Here is an 18,212-nt window from a genome sequence, read left to right on the forward strand (position 1 = left end):
AATAAGGATGGAATTAAAGAGGAACTAAAGAAAAGCAAAGTGGGAATAAATGTAGGGGAGATGAATGGAGAGGAAGTTGGGGGACAAAACAAAGAGAGACTAAGGAATAAAAAATGAAATACGAGTAGGAAATAAGAGTAGGATAGATAAAAACGGGGAAAAGCAAAGAATAAAGAGGAGACAATATTAACACTCTGGCTTCTATGACTCCCTCCCAGTTGCATACTATCATCTGCCGTTAGCTGGGATAGATTACTGGAGTTGTTCCGACCATGAGAGAGTTAAGGGATGAGATGGAGATAGGGAAAAGGAATATGGAGGAGGGAACAAGAGCAGAAAGGGAGAAGAAGAAAGGAAGAAGGAAAAAAAACAGGGGGTAAAAAATAATCCATTCCGCTTAGGTGAGCTATCCAAGGCAACGGTTTCCCTTACCTCGTTATCTTCCTACCTACTTACGGCCTACTCACATCGTTATGGACCTACCTACTTACGGCCAACTAATATAATTATGGACCTACCTACTGCAGGGCCGTAATTTCTGGAGGGGCTAGGGGGATACAGATCTCCCAATGTTTTCTGTATATTAACTGGTAAACTTAGTCACTGTTTGAGTTGAAAGTTCAGATTGGCAGAAAATGAAGCCTTTTATTTAAACAACCAATTCCATTACTAAACACACATGTCTCACTGAACATCAACGTTTAGGTAGAGCCAAACTGAAAACTATCGGATGGTCTGCAAACTTAAGCGTTTCGATGTAATTTTAACTTGATAGTACGGAGGTATATACATTTCGTCTAGCCTCCCCCAAAATCTGTTGAAAATTATGGGCCTGTGACGGTCTACAACTCGTTATGTCCCTGCCAACTTCCAGCCTACATATCTTGTTATGTCCTGCTAACTTACGGTCTGCCTGCCTAATTAACTGCTTAGCTTTCTACTTCGTTATTTGCTTACCTACTTACGATAGGATCTTCAGTTATAAATCTACCCATAACCACCTCGTCATCCATCTCTCTACCTATCTCGATATTTACCACCCTACCTATTTAAAGCCTACTTACATCATGATTTACCCGCCTACTTACTACTTATCTACATCGTTATTTACTTACAGCCTATCGACCTCGTTATCTACCAACCTACGGTACTTCATACATAATTACTTATCAGCCATCTCAGAATATCTATCATCCTGCTTACCAACTTACCTTTTACGCCCTACTTATCTACTTATCTCTCTTCTGTCTTTTCTCGTTCACTGCTTGTCGACCTATTCGTCCACCTATCTACTGAATTCCTACTTACCTACAAACGTACGTCTCTATGTACGTATCCATTTAACCAGTTTTTTTTTTTTTTTTTTTTTATGTGTCCGACTCTGAGCATAGGCTTCACAGCCTGCTATCAAGGCCCAGTAGTCCTCCTATATACCATACACCTCTACATGTCACCACTTCGGCGCTAACACCCACCGTCCATATTGAATACATGCTAGGGCTGTTTCATACAGGACTGGTGTATTAGTATTAGCGGGGGTATTTTTACGACATGTCGGCGGGTCTCCTGGTAGATCGTAAAGCCTGATTTAATGAAATTCAAATCCTACATTCCTACCTACCTGCGTACGTCGCACTTCCCAATAATATTCATACTTACCTACTTGCCGATCGACTTATTTACTTATCAGTTATTTACCTACTACTCACTGTATATACTAACATCCCTGCTTACCTAATTATCTACTTACCTACTTACCGACTACCCCACTCACCCACCTACCTACTAATATTTACCAACGCAGCGCAGTGGTTTTTGAGTTCTTTTATTACCAGACCTTATAACCAGAGTAAAATCGTCTGGTGGCAGTATGAACAAACTAGAACACAGAATAAACTGAAACCATCAAAATCTATTACATCATGAGATTAAGCTAAGATAAAGTTCTGGAATACTCTAAAAAAAAAAAAAACAGAAAATGATATATTGCAGTAAGGAATAAACTGAAATAAAACAGCGCAACAATAAAACAAAGGATAAATTGAAATAAAAAATAAGCTGAAATAAAGCAGCACAACAATAAAGGATAAATTGGAATAAAACACAAAATTAACTAAAATAAGAGAATAAACTGATATATAATACCAAAAATACATTATAATTACTACTAAAGTCAAATAAAACGCCGGCACCGCATCCGTATTGTGGAAGTCAATGTAGCAAGCAGACTTTTTTCTAAATTTCTTCACCACCAAACCTATTAAACTCATTTCTGTCGTCTGGTGGTAGCAAGAACAGGCTAAAATAGATGATGAAATATAATATACTACTAAATAAACTGGAATAAAACACGAACATAGTATTCTTTTGTCATGGGCTTGCAGAGAGGAGTAGTGCTAAGTTTCATGCAATTTACTTGCTTTAGAATTCCTTCATACTAGACCTCCTAACATACGCCTGCTGGTAGTAGGGCTAGATTAAAATAGAGAATAAAATTAAAACAGACGAAAAATAAAGTACCAGCTTTGTATCCCTCTGGCAGGGATTTGTAAGGATGGGCCAGCTAGGGTCCATGTAGTTGTAGTGCTTTGAGTGTTTCTAAATTCTTTCACTATGAAACCTTCTAGTTTGACTAAACTCGTCTAGTGGCAGCAAAGCCAGATTTACGTAGAGAATAATCTGAAATAAAACACCAACTACGTATCTCTGTAGTGGGAGCTTGTAAGGTGCGGCAAAACTAAGGTTGAAAGCACTGCTTCTAAATTTCTTCACTACCAGATCTCCTGATTTCACTAAAATTGCTTGGTAGTAGTAAAAACAAACTTATCTAGAATATAAACTAAAATACGCAAAAATTAAACTGAATTAAAGTACGAATTTTGTATCTCTTTCGTGGAACTTTGCAAAAATGGGTGAACCTAAAGTCAATGTACCAATCTTTGTTTCTGAATTCCCTCAATACTAGATCCTCGGACTAAAACTTTCTAGCGGTAGCAAGAATAGACTAAATTAATGTAACTAAATTATATCATAAGAATAAATTGAAACAGAACACTAACTTTGTATCCCTCAGGTGGTGGTTTGTATGGAGGGGCGGAGCTAAGGTCGACGTAGCGTTCTGATTGGTCGTGGCCCCGTGGCAGCTCTCCCTCCTCATTGGTTGGGACGTAGTTCCACGAGGCTGCCTGAACCTTATGCCGGGAGTGGTAGGGCGGGGCTGAGGAGAGAATAATAATAATAATAAAATAATAATTAAAAAAAAATAATAATGATAAAAGCCTAAGCATTCATCCATGAATGCGTATCGCCGCCATCACGAGAGAGAGAGAGAGAGAGAGAGAGAGAGAGAGAGAGAGAGAGATCAGTGATTTTCTGGCAATCGGAGGAATATTTTCGCAGCTTTGCCAAAACTGAACATAAAAGACTTAGGATTTCGCCTACCTCATTTCAGTGTTTCTTTGTGTTCTTGTCGAAAAATAATAATAATTCCTCCTCCGGCAATCGGAGGGATATCATCGCCTCACCAAAATTATTAACCAATAAGCCAGATATCCCGGAATATTGCCCACAAAGTTTGGATACAATCTGTCCACTTGATTTTGAGATGTGATGGCAACACACACACACACACACACATAGATACAGGCCATTACATTATTGCCTTGCTAGGCGAGCGTAATAATAATACAATTTACTTGTATAAGACGTTCAGTAACCCAACTAAAAGGGTACTGAGTGGGAAGTATCTCTCTGACAAGGGCAATTTAATTTCCAAACCACTCTTCATATTGGACAGGATTCTTCATCACTGATTAGGGTTTTGCAAAAAGTGTTTTCCGGAACCAAATTCCGTAATACGATCAGGATCGGTCCCAAAAGTAAATAGACTGTTCCCTGGGACTTGGGCTATCTACCCACCAAAGTTAGTCCAAATCTCTCTCTTAGTTTTTGAGTAATCCTGCTAACAGGCAAACAAATAAACAAACAGGGGTAAAAACATATTCTCCTAGTCGGAGAGAATAAAGGCAACCCACGGCTTCCATGACATAAAGCATTGTTTAATCGTTATCATAGTGACGAATATAAGTAATTCATAATACAATGTATCCAGTCCTTTTACTCTTTCTGGGCTATTGCCTGTGTAGGTGCTTGCACGACCACATGCACACCCACACCCATACCACTAACTGCATGCATTTATCCACATCGTCTTCACTCACACTCACATCCACACCCACACGTACTGTACGTTTCATCGTCCGTTCATGTTGGTGTCTATTTCTCTAATGGTGCACCTGACTGCTTCCGTATTGTGTTTTCCCTGTTCTTGGTGGATGAATAAATTAAAAAAAAAAATTGTAATTTCCAAAAATATGCGAACAAAAAGACAAAATCAAGATCATTTCAGCAGGAAACACTCGTAAAGTTGCGCTTATATGGCTGGAAGTCGTAGTGGAGGAAACAACGGACTGAGAAAAACATCAGAAAGTTTACCCATTGCGGGCATGAAAAACTGAAAATTTCAGTGAATTCTTGCAACAGATCCAGAGTGTGTGGAAAGACCGATGATATACAGTATGTTCAACGTAAAGGAAAAGATTTGCCGGCAGACAGTGTCAAGTCTGGCTTCACTTGACAGCAATATGATAGCTTAGAAGTTTTCCTTTAATGCATCCGCAGCTCTGGTGATTGGCAGTAGACTTGTCAGCTGTAGTTTATGCCAACCCTCTACCTCCATCTCATACTGAAAACAATTCGCAGCCAAAGTTGCATACCGGACAGAGACCTGTTTTTGGTAGTTCGAAACATTTCATCTGACAGACTTGGCTTACTTTCACAACTTCAGTACTAAGTTGTGCTTACGTAAAATTCGATGTGCTTTAGATATGAGGTAGGAATGAGTCTCCTTAGTTACTAGTCAGACCTACAGTACCTTACGACCCAACTACACTTGGCCATTACTTCGAGCTGGATGGGGTTACGGATCTCTGTCAAATGAAAATAAACCGACTGTAGCAACAATGCAGTCTAACAAAATTTCGAACAAGTTATCTTCGTTCGGGCTGAAATCCTGGGTACGACATTCCTCCAGCCAGGGATAGGGTCAGAAGGTGGGCAGGAACTATGGCTAACAAGTGCACATAGTTTGACGAGTGGATCAGTGCTTGTTATCTGATAAGGGTTGTTTTTCAAACTGGAATGCTGTTTCTCCCTGTAATTCCCCCTGGCTCCTATGGCTCACTCTCAGCTAAACATAATCATCTGACGTTAACTGGAATACTCTGCCCGGTACAAGAGTTGTCCCGACAATGAAAGAGTTAATGGTACCAAAATTAAGATACCAGTGATTAACAAGCTTCATAAATTGTCTTGCGGTATCTGCACAATACGCTGTACGGATAATAATAATAGTAGTAGTAGTAGTAATAGTAGTAATAATAATAATAATAATAATAATAATAATAATAATAATACAATGAGGATTAGGATTAGGATTGCCGACTATCGACTATATTATGGCACACAGTACACTTCTGCTAAGTTGCAAATTTCCCTTAGGATATGACAGGCAACCATCAAGTTTACAACCAGGTATCCAGTTGTACCGCAGAGTGAACTGGGAGTAGAGAGAAACAGATTTTGCGTGACATCCAGACCGACTCAAGAATCAGAAAAGAAAATGCAACCATAATTGAGTTAACTGTGCTCCACCACCACTCGTTGGGCTCAGTCACCACGGCCGTATTTACAATCTCTCCATGGCTTAAATTGTGTAAGATGATTGTTTGTGCCGTATACTGTATGCGTTTCAGAGTGTTTGTGCTGTGTATGCGTTTATCGTCACTCATACAGCTGCCAGTCACTTCACAATGAAATTACTGAGAAGTGGGTATTAAAGTAAAAACATGAGGAAAGTAAAACAGTCGGTGATAATACAGCACTTCTATACTATGGAAACTTGATTTGTCCTGAAAGCTGATTAAGACCCTTTTTAGAATAATTTTCCAGGGTCGTAATTTTTCTTGATATGCCAAACGGGGAAAAAAAAAAAAAAAAAAGGTCGGAAGGCATCAATCTGCAACAAAGTCGAGCCTCTTGACCTCTTCAACAGCGTGACTGTCTCTCTCTCTCTCTCTCTCTCTCTCTCTCTCTCTCTCTCTCTCTCTCTCTCTCTCTCTCTCTCTCTCTCTCTCTCAAGTTAAGTTTGGCTGCCTCTAAATTATTCTGTTCTCCTCGAAAAAAAAAAGAAAAGACTCAGATTGCAGAATTAAAAACAATAGTTGCTAACCCAGTCAACTTCATTCGACTCAGGAGAGATGCCGCCGTAGTTATGAGGTTGATAACTAGAGGTTTTCCTGAGCTGCATAACATCGCCTAACGGTAACAACAATAACTGCAAAAAGACATCTGGCTTTGGAAAATTCTTGGCCTTGTCACTAAGCACAACAGTACAAAGGCCTCCCATAAGTTGAATCGAATCGTGTCAAGAAAGTAACGCGACTCTACTGTAGGAGTTGTTTTCATTAGTCTTCGAACAACCAAAACCGCGAGAGGAATAACAACATGACAGGAAAGAGGAATGGTGAAAAGAAATAAAACATACAGGAAAGGGGAGTGGGATAGGAGAAAGAAAAACAGGAGCGGAAGCAAGGGGAAAGGCACAGTGGGAAGAATTAAAAAATATGAAAGAGGGTACTAGGAGGAGAAAAGCAGGAGAAAGGAAAATGGGAGAAGTGAGAATGAGAGCAAGAGAAAGAAGAGGAGGAAAGCAGTATGCAGAAGTGAAAGGAGAGTAAACGAGAGATGAAATGGGAAATGGAAAACATAAGAGGAATGGGTGGGGATGGAAGAAAAGGTACAAATTATTTTACACACACACACACACACACACACACACACACACACACACACACCCTTATCCACGCTTCAGTCACCAGGCACCATTACAGCTGACAACAACAACCAACACTGTACCCACCAACCATCATTCTTGTTACCAACATCATCCACATCCACATTATGGCAACTATCATCATCGCTGCTACTACCACCAACGCAGGATTTTCGTAGCTACCAACATTACTACAACAACCGTCGTTCTTTCAACCAACATCGTCCCTACCATCATTGCTTAACCATCACCATCCTTGTTACACTCACCATCATTACAAGATTTTCAGAGCTACCAGCATTATCATAAACCACCATCATTCTCCAAACCATCATCATTCCCACTGCCATCGATGTAATTACCACCATCCCCATCATCACTCATTGACTCTCTTCTCACCACCAACACAGAATACTCATAACTACCATCATTCCTAAAATCCACCATCGCCCCTACCACCATTACATCCATCACCATCAGCTAATTTTCATAGGTACCAGTATTGCTCCGGCTACTATCATCCACTCATATACTGTAACTGTGTCTCGCTCCAACATTACCCACACCATACCTTCTACCACCATCCCACCTGCTAGTGCTATGCTTCCTGGTATCCTGAGTGAGAATGAGGGTAGATGGGAGGAGAGGGGATGGGCTATGGGGAAGATGGAAGGGGGAAATGATACAAGAGAAGGGGAATGGTCGGAGAGGGAGAGGGAAATGGGAGAGGTGTGGAATGAGAGGGGGGTGGATGGGGATTTGGGCTTATGGAGGAAGAAGAGGAGAGGGAAAAAGGAAATGGGAAGAGGGGGGATGAGGAGGGGGAGGGGAAAAGGGTAGAGGGATAGGGGAAACAGTAAGAGGGGGAGGAGTTAAGAGGGAAAGAGGAGAAAGGGGGGAGGAAAAGGATGGGGGAGACGAAGGAATGTCCGAGAGGGGGGAAAGAGAGAGAGGATGAATGGAGAGAGGAGACGAAGGTAAGAAGAGAAGCGGGAGAGGAGGAGGGGCAGAGGGAGAAGCGAAGAGGAGGAGGGGCAGAGGGAGAAGCGAAGAGGAGGAGGGGAAAGAGGGGGGAAAGGGGGAAGGAAAAGATGGAGGAAGGTCGAAGAGGTGACAGGTGAAAGGGAGAGAGAAATAGGGGAACAGGGGTGATAGAAGGGAATGAAATGCAAAAGAAGAGGGAAAGGTGAAGAAAGAAACGGAAAAGAAAAATAAAACAATGAAAGGGACCGGTTAAAAGAGATGAGAAGTGGTGTGAAAAGGGGAAGAGGATAAAAGAGATGATGGGGAGAGGGGAGAGACAAAATAAGGGGAAAGGGGGGATCTAGAAAGAAATGGGGTGAACGAAGAAGAAAAACCAGAGAGCGTGCAACACGTGAAAACAGAAACAAATGCAATCATATTACCTGTCCGCACACACACACACACACACACACACACACGCACACACGCAAGCACGCGCACGCGCACACACACACACACACACACACACACACACACACACACACACACACACACACACACACACACACACACACACACACACACACACACACACACACACACACACACACACACACACACACACACACCATTAAGTTGCAGCTCCCGCATTATTTTCCACATCTCTCTCTCTCTCTCTCTCTCTCTCTCTCTCTCTCCCGGTGAGACAGGAAGAAAATCTGGCCAGTGGAGAGAAGTGAGGTAGGAGGAAAGTTACTCCATAAATTTCTCTCGCTCCCCTCCCTTCCTTTCTTTCTCCCCTCTCTCCCTCCTCTCGTGCCCTCCCTTCTCTTCCCCCTCCCTCTACCCCTACCACTCCCACTCGCCTTTCCTTTCCCTCTCCCCTCTCCTCCCTTCTCTCTTACCTACCTGCCTACCTATCTATCCATCAACCGACTTATTTCTCTTCCTGAAGCTTATCTACCTACCTGCTTACCCACTTACCTACCTATCTACCCACTTACCTACCTACCTACCCTCTTCCCCATCTGCTTCCGTCTTCCTTCCGTCGCTTTGTTCGTACTTTGTCTTGCCTATCAAAGAGAATGCGCCAGAGAGAGAGAGAGAGAGAGAGAGAGAGAAATTGTACAAAGTGTTGATGATGAAAAGAAGAATAAAACGATGATGATGATGATGAGGAGGAGGAGGAGGAAGAGGAGGAGGAGGAGGAGGAAGAGAAGGGAGAGGAGGCGAAGGAGGGGGTAGGGAGAGAAGAATGGATGGACGTAGTAATGAGACTGGGAGTAGGAAGAGTGAGATGGGATAGAGGGAGAGAGAGAGAGATGGGAGAGAGGGAGAGAAGGGGAGGGTAGGGGAGGAGTGGGAGGAGGAGGAAAGTAGAGGAGGGGGAAGGGGAGGAGGCGGAAAGTAGAGGAGGGGGAAGGGGAGGAGGCGGAAAGTAGAGGAGGGGGAAGGGGAGGAGTAGGAAGAAGGGAGACTAGGGAGGTGGAGGAAGGGGAGGAGGGAGAAAAGGAGGAGGAAGAAAGGGAAGGGGGAGGGGGGGAAGGGAGAAGAGGGATGAGGAGGAAGGGAGAGGGAGTGAGAGTGTAAGAAGAAAAAGATGGGTGAAGTGGAAAGAAGAAGAGCGAGCATGAGGAAGAAGGAACAACAGGAAGGAGGAAGAAGGAGGAGGAAGAAGGAGGAGGAAGGGAGAGCAGAGGGGAGAAGGAAGACAGGAGGGAGGAGAAGGGAGGGAGAGGAGTACAAAGGAGGAGGGGGGAGAAGGGAGGGAGAGGAGGGGGAAGGCGAAAGGGAGAGAACGGAGGATGAGGAATGGAGAGGGTGGAGAAGAAAGGGAGACGGGAAGAAGTGGAGGAAGGGAGAGAAGGGGAGATGAGGAGGGTGTACAAGGAAGGAGAGGAGAGTAGACAAGGAAAGGAGAAGAGAGAAGGAGGTGAAGGAAGAGAAAGGAAAGAGCAGGATGGCAGAGGATGGAGGAGTAGGAAGGGAATAGAGGGAGGGTGAGCAAGGTAAAAGGTGAAAGGGGAGCAGGAGGAAGGAGAAAGAGAAGAAAGGACGAGAATGTAGAAGAAAGAAAAGCGAGGTGGAGAAGGAAGAAGAAAGCGAAGAGAGGAAGATGAGAAAGAAGAAAGAGAAGACAGGAGAGGACAGAGGAGGATGAAGAAAGAGAGGAGGAGGAGGAGGACGAAAGGAATGAAGGAAGGTGAAGGAAGGGAGACAGGGGGCGGATACAGAGAGGGTTGGTATTCTTCTTAAAGATATGGCCACAAGAAAAATCTATACACGCAACACGCGCATACATAAAGAACGCACACACTATCCCGTGCGCACATACATGCACGCGCACAACAGTCCCGACATACACATAATATACACACACACTGAATCACCCACAAACAGGTGCAGTCAAAGAAGCAGCTATCTTCTTAGTTCCGTATGAACAAAATTTACAACTAACGAATTACAGTGAAAACCCTATCTCTCCAAGTGCGTGTTTCAGATGGTTTGATTTTTCGCTACTTATACTTCAAACTTAAACACACACTTACACGGTCTTAAATTCTCTCTCTCTCTCTCTCTCTCTCTCTCTCTCTCTCTCTCTCTCTCTCTCTCTCTCTCTCTCTCTCTCTCACACACACACACACACACACACACACACATACCTACATATTCTAGTCGACACGCACACATAACCCTACACAACCCTTCCCACTATGTCTACCTCGCATCAACGTACGGACACACACACGTACGTATACGAACGCACGCATACATATTCCACAAACACATAAACACACACTAACCCAAAAACGCACAGAACTCAGACAATATTCTCACAGATGCACATAAGAAATGACACGCACGCCAGTAAGCCCGGCTCCACACACACACACACACACACACACACACACACACACACACACACACACACACACACACACAGACTCACAAGAATACAAAGGTTATAAACACTCAGTATATTCACTTCACACGCAAGCCTAACAAAACATGCACATAGACACGCAGCTGCAATAAGGAACACACACACACACACACACACACACACACACACACACACACACACACTCTCTCTCTCTCTCTCTCTCTCTCTCTCTCTCTCTCTCTCTCTCTCTCAATCAAGCCCACTCCACAACTTAATTTACCATAAATATATAGCTCTTTATCCTAGTCTAGCGTTTACTTTCTTATCCTCCCGCTTGACAGGTAACATGCATAATCTTTGCTCTCTCTCTCTCTCTCTCTCTCTCTCTCTCTCTCTCTCTCTCTCTCTCTCTCTCTCTCTCTTCTTGTTGCACTCTCCCTAATTAATGCTTCCTTTCTCACTTTCTTGGGAACCCTCTCTCTTTCTCAGCCTCGATTCCTTCACCCTCCTGCCTCACATCCCCCCCCCTCCCTCTCTCTTCCTCTCTGTCTGTCTGTCTGTCTCTCTCTCTCTCTCTCTCTCTCTCTCTCTCTCTCTCTCTCTCTCTCTCTGTCTGTCTGTCTCTCTCTCTCCCACTATTCCTCCACTCTCACTATCTTCTCTCCATCCCTCCCTGCTTCTCTCCCCCTGCTTTACTCTCCCTAATTAATGCTCCCTTGCCCTATAGCATAAAAGGTAAGGCTTCCTCAGAGCTTCGTTATTCTCCCCCCCCTTTCTCTCTCTCTCTCTCTCTCTCTCTCTCTCTCTATGTGTGTGTGTGTGTGTGTGTGTGTTCTTCTTCATTCCTTTGATGTTTCATTCCTGCCGTTTCCTCTCCCATTCCCTCTCTCCCTCTTTCCTTCCACCCAATCTTTCTTTCTTCCTTTCATTTTTTTTTTTGGCTACATATATACATACATACATACATACATACACATGTGCCCGAATGCATGTATATAAACATATATATATATATATATATATATATATATATATATATATATATATATATATATATATACATACATCTATCTATTTATCTATCTGTCTGTCTATTCATTCATTCATCTATCTATCTCTATCTGTCTATCTATCTATCTATATACACACACACACACACACACACACACACATATATATATATATATATATATATATATATATATATAGCGACTAAATGAAATATACATCAGTGGTCAGTAAAATAATACTTCTCCTACGGTATTTCACTTGTCGCTTCTGCTGACAGTTCTCGTATTATTGAGTTTTTCTGTTCCAGGCTCTGTCAACGTCACCCATGTATTCGCGATAGACAGGATTTGGATGATGAGGAGGATGAAGATGACGATGACGATATTTTTTTATGCACTCGACTCTGGATATAGACAATGCACTCCGGTCCCTAAGGCCCAGCAGTCCAACACCTCATGAAGTAATAGGCGACACATCCTCTTCTCGGCTAGCCAGCTCATTACCGCCGACTTTGACATACTTGACCACGTATGATTTACTCTCAACAACAATAAAGTAATTTCGGGTTAGGTGGAACACTAGAGTTGTCCCACCATGAGAGGGCTAAATACAACAGCATTAAAGATCTTAGGCTACGATGACTAACCTCCAGCTGAATAAAATTGTCTAAAGCGTTAACTGCACCAGAACAGGCCTACTAGAATTACTCCGGCCATGAAAGGGTTAATGGAAACAGTATTAACATTCTCGGGCATCTGTGACACACTCTGCTGAATAAATCGCTCGGAGTGAAATACTAGAAAAGACATGAGCATGAGAGGGTTGAGTTTTTAGAAATCTATCCACCTATTTGTTCTTCCCTCTCATTTCTGCTCATCTATCAAATTTTCTATATTTTATCTATCTATCTAGCTGTATGTCTACCTACCCATCTCTGTCTATCTATCGATCTATTCATATATATGTCTGTCTAGCTGTGTGTCTACCTACCTAGCCCTGTCTATCTATCTATCTATCTATCTCTATTTCTTCCCACCTGTCCTTTATCCACCCTTTACTGTCCGTCCATCCGTCAACATTCAATTTCCTGTCCTCCCCTCCCCTCTGTTCAGTTTAGTCTCTCTCTCTCTCTCTCTCCCTCTCTCTCTTCATTTATTCCTCTTCCCATGTCTCCCATTCTTTCTTCCTCATTTCTCTCCCTCCCTTCCCTGCCCTTTCCTTCTCCCCTCCCATATGATGTCTACATGAGGGCTTGGCAAAAGAATAATAGAAGTAATTAATTGGGGTGAGGCCAAGGGAGGAAAACAGTAGGGAGGGAGGGAGGAAGGAAGGAAGGAAGGATGATGGAAAGAAGGAAGGAAAGAAGAAGATGAGAAGGACGAAAGAAAAAAGAAGGGAGAAAGGAAAGAAGGAAGGCGACAAAAATGGATGAAATGAAAGAAGAAAGGAGGAAACAAACGAGGAAATGAAAGAAAGAAGGAGGAAAGAAAAAGAGAAAGAAGGAAGAAGGAAGGAAGGAAGGAAGGAAAGATGGATGGATGGAAGGAAGGAAGGAAGGAAGGATGGAAGGAAGGAAGGAAGGAAGGAAGGAAGAAGGAAGGAAGGAAGGAAGAAGGAAGGAAGGAAAGCAAGGATGATCAAAGACAGTGACATAAATGAGTACAGCGGAAAGCAATTTGTAGCAGGTTTAGAGTTCCACCACTCCTTCAAGCGGCTAGTGTCTTTTTGGCATATACATATTTCCTGAGCTATATACCGGGTATTTTTCCAGAAGGCTTTAGACGGCTCACGAAGAACCTCTCATGTCGAAGGGGTTAACAGAGGCAAAATATTAACCTCTAAAATCGGAAAAACATCGTCAAAGTTGAGTAAAATCGTCTGATATTAACGCTTTCATGAAGGTCACATATTCTCTCTTTTTCTAATCCATGTAACGCCAGAAGATATTATTCAGCTAAGAATGAGTTATAGAAGCCTGGCTGTGTTAATATAGGTACCATCAACCCTCTTACGGCCATCCCTTCCCTTGTACTCTATTTAACACCAGACAATTAACGTAAATCTAGCAGTGAGTCAAAGTAACCTTGGTGTTAAAAAGATTAAATTCAACGAATGTCATGTAAGAGACAAGGGTGAAGGTTAGAGATCATTTGTTGTAGAGGTGGTTTTAATTATGGCACGTACCCGGTAATTTAAGTGACATCGGAAACGAGAAGGAAAGAAGGCAGGTTGGAAGGAAGGAAGGAAGGAAGGGAGGAAAGTAGAAAGGGAGATGGGAGAGAAAGAAAGAATGTGAGAACAGTAAAGGAGAGAAGAAGGGATGATACAAGTAGTACAGAGGAAGGAAGGAAAGAAGAGGGGACGAAAACAAGCGAAGTGCGATGAGGGAAGTAAGGTATGAGGAAGGAAGGAGAGAAGGTACACGAATGAGAGAAATGAGAGACCAAGAAAAGGAGTGATGGATGCACGAATAAATGGATGGATGGATGGATGGATGGATGGATGGATGGATCGTTAGATGATTGGAAGGATGGATGAAGGAAAAAAGTTTATACAGACTCACATAAATTTCAGATCCCAGTGCGGTAATCAGACTTTCATTGACAACATAAGTAACGTGAACACGACTTTTGCTTTTCTCTTACAACCTGCAGATGTCTCTACGCAACAAAGGGAAAGATTCTAGGGCTGAGTGTGTAAATATTAACAGAAGAGTCATGGAAATTAAAGAATATAATAAATCAGTTAAAACAGAGAATTAGAGAGACCTCTTTAACTCGCGGGTCTAATTCTTGTTTCATTCTTGCTGCTAACTGACGGATTTATTCAGACTGCCACAACAATCTACACTGGGTCTGTTTTCGCCTGAGGGAACTTGGTCACTTGCACAACTCGCATACTAAGTCGTCAATGCATGAAATTCAATGGGCCGTGGTTATGCGGCAGGAATGAGTCTCCTTGTTCGCAGACAAAATCAAACCCTAAATCTGACCACACTTCGCCTTTAACCAATATTAAAGGGGTTATGGATCTTTACCAGGTCAGAATAAACGTGATTAAATGAAGAGATTGATGAAAAAATTGGAAGAGAGGTACAGGGAAGAGGAGTAAGGTAGGAGGAAAAAATAGAAATGAGAAATACGAAAGACAGAGACTGGAGGAGAGGAGGGAAGAAAGTAAAAAAGAGGGACGAGGGAGGGAGGAAGGGTAATATTAATAGGCGTTCTTCTTCTTCAAGGCCATCTCTCTCTCTCTCTCTCTCTCTCTCTCTCTCTCTCTCTCTCTCTCTCTCTCTCTCAGTTAACGAGAAAAGAAACTGTAGACAGGATGTGTGTATGTGCGTATGCATGTATGTATGTATGTATGTCTATCCGTCTACATACACACTTACAGAGAGAGAGAGAGAGAGAGAGAGAAAATAAAGATGAAAAGGAGGGGGAGAAGATAGAAAAGAGAGAATATTTTCCTCCACCCTTCACAAGTTTATCGATTATTCTTCCTTTTTCCCTCTTTTCTTCCAATTTCTTCTCTTCCTCTTTTCTCACTCGTTTCCTCCTCCTCTCCAATTTTTTATTACTTCCACCTTCCTCTTTTCCTCTCAGATTTCTCCCTCGTTCCTCGATTGCTCTTTTACAGTTCCTCTTCTTTTCCCCAGCTTTCACATTAATTCTTGTCCTCTTCAGTTCTTCTTTATTTCGCTTCTCATTTACTCTCTTTTCTTCTTCCATCCTCTCTTCTCTACTCTTCTTGTCATTCCCTCATCTGTCTTACTTACTACCTCTTTTTCTCCTTTCTCTTCTCCCAAGCGTATCTAGTCTTTGTCTGTCTGTCTGTCTGTCTGTCTGTCTGTCTGTCTCTGTCTGTCTGTCTGTCTCTCTCTCTCTCTCTCTCTCTCTCTCTCTCTCTCTCTCTCAGGTTTACTCGCGGATGATATAATCGAAAGAAAAAGCAAGCGAGCAGGCAGCAAGAGAAAATGATTGAGAGAATATTTGCAACATGAAGCAATAAAGGAAAATGGCCAAAACTGGGAGCGGTGACTAAAGGGCTCTTGTAAATTAAAGTGAGTGAGTGAGAGAGTGAGAGTTAGAGAGAGAGGGCTGGCAGACAAAGTGGCCTGTTGAAGAAGCTTGAGTAAGTCAGAGAGAGAGAGAGAGAGAGAGAGAGAGAGAGAGACAGAGAGAGAGAGAGAGAGAGTTACATATCTAGAAAAACGAGTTAGCCTAAGTAGAAAGAAATTGGATTTAGAGAAAGTCAGAGAAAGTGAAACGGATTTAAAGAAAGTGAGTCAGAAATACAGATAAAGTGAGTCTCCGTAAATTATATAGCACATTAGTACCCCAGAGCGAGAGAATCTGGGAAAGTGATGAATCAGAAGTCGTGACCCAGAAGAGAGGAAGGAGTGTGAGCCAGCTTTAATCTGTTTAGGTAAGAAAAATAGAGATTTAATCTGTTTAGGTAAGAAAAATAGAGATATAAGTCTAATTATAGTTAAGGAGGAGATTTAGTGAAAGTAAAAGTGAGATAATGAGCGAGCTGAAATGAGAAAACAATTAGTTACAACGAAAATGAAAGAAAGCAAGAGAGAACTGAGAGAGCAGAATACAGAAAGAAAATAAAGTGAAAATGAAAGATGCGGTAATTGAAATAACCCAGAGAGAGAGAGAGAGAGAGAGAGAAGAGTAACAGAAGGGGTGAGAAAGAGAAGAGAACAGAGGGGACAGATACACGAGTGGAGATGGTGCAAGAGAAGAGGAATGAAGGCAGGAAATATACAGTGTGGGGAGTGAAGCAGGGGAGATGAATAAAGGAGGGGGAGAAGATAAATGAACCAGAAGGAGGAATAGCGTATGAGTGTGAAATCGAGGAAGAAATTGGCTTGCGAAGGAGAATTTACATCCGAAACATATATGCATAAATGCCTACATGTATTCATAGTCTTCATTAATACAAGTATGACACAAAAAGGTTTTCTTATATATGGACAACGTGAGAATATTACACGCTATGCTAACTCACAGATACATCCAGGACAACACCAGTAATATATTATGTAGACAAAATACGTTAGGTATACATTAGATCTACATAAATAAAGAAATAAATCTGAAAGTCTCTTACGCGCTTTTATTTGATCTTAAGTAATTTTAAAATATTTCTTCTTGCACACACAAACACACACACACACACACACACACACACACACACACACACACACACACGTACACACACACACACGTGTGTGTGTATATCTTTATCTATATCTATCTATCTATCTATCTATCTATATTTATTTATTTATTTATACATATATAAATTTATATATACGTGTGTGTGTGTGTGTGTGTGTGTGTGTGTGTGTGTGTGTGTGTGTGTGTGTGTGTGTGTGTGTGTGTGTGTGTGTGTGTGTGTGTGTGTGTGTGTCATTATATAAATGTTGTCGTGGCCAATATACCGTGCTGCACCGAGAAGGCAATGCCCAGGCAGGTGGCTTGTGATGGCGCGCAGAAACTCTCTTGGTGCAGCTCATAAACAAAACTCTAAGCCTCAGGTAACGAATGTGCTACAATATGTTCAGAATTGAATAAGAAATTACTCTGCTGAACATGCAAAGGTGTGTATTTACGCAAAGAATCTCACTCGCAAGGAATATCTGTTTACCTTCTTCCCCTACCCCTGGATAAAAATGAAGCCGTAGCCAGGGTTTCTCAGTGAACGAAGACCTGTTGCTGGTGATCTGACGCTTTCCTGACTGCTGGGTTAACAGTGTCCTCGCGACTTCTTCCTCGTAAAGTCTGTTAAAGCTTCGGACTACCACCTTAGCAGTGAGCAATAGGCTTACGTTCGGTGTAGGATGCTGTCCACCACTTGACTTGCTTCTAGCTAGTGGTAGGATTAGTGGGTGAACAGTAACTATTGATGAGAATGTACGTGCATTAGGAGTTTATGTGTATCTTACTGTAATGATAATACTGTATTTAACACACACACACAAACACACACACACACACACACACACACACACACACACACACACACACACACACACACACACTATAAAAACAGTTTTCACGGGACACACATTTTAAACAAATGAATCTTTACACACACACACACACACACACACACACACACACACACACACATCATGCACCAAACGTCCGTAAATGTAGTATATTTTGTGTGTAGGGTGGAGCGGTGCATATTCAACGCGTTAATATCAATTACACTGACTGACAAACCCCAGGGCCGCTCTGCCATGTGTTACCGCACTCACGGTTTATATGGAAATCAGCCACCCACATGTTTTATTTACACATCGTCATCAGCATCTGTCATCTTTTAGGGGAGTTCATGTTTTTACCGTCATCGGCAGAGCTTCTATCTTTAATCATCATCCTCACCATCATCATCATCGTCATCATCATTCCGTTACCATCATGAATAAACTTGCCATATATTTCG

The 18,212-nt window shown here is 42.3% G+C and overlaps 1 protein-coding gene across 2 annotated transcripts in view; it reads right to left on the bottom strand.

The window, feature by feature from the left end:
• The window catches only part of LOC145414265 (uncharacterized), a 356,239-nt gene that overhangs the window by 51,094 nt on the left and 286,933 nt on the right, over positions 1 to 18,212 (bottom strand). For both annotated transcript variants that reach the window (XM_080283866.1, XM_080283865.1), the window contains exon 13: positions 3,060 to 3,217. In XM_080283866.1, coding sequence (XP_080139992.1) covers positions 3,060 to 3,217 — 158 coding nt within the window. The remainder of the gene's footprint in view (positions 1 to 3,059; positions 3,218 to 18,212) is intronic.

Source organism: Coenobita brevimanus, chromosome 98, assembly GCF_032717465.1.
Source record: "Coenobita brevimanus isolate Jiangsu-jjx chromosome 98, ASM3271746v2, whole genome shotgun sequence".
Classification (NCBI taxonomy): Eukaryota; Metazoa; Arthropoda; class Malacostraca; order Decapoda; family Coenobitidae; genus Coenobita; species Coenobita brevimanus.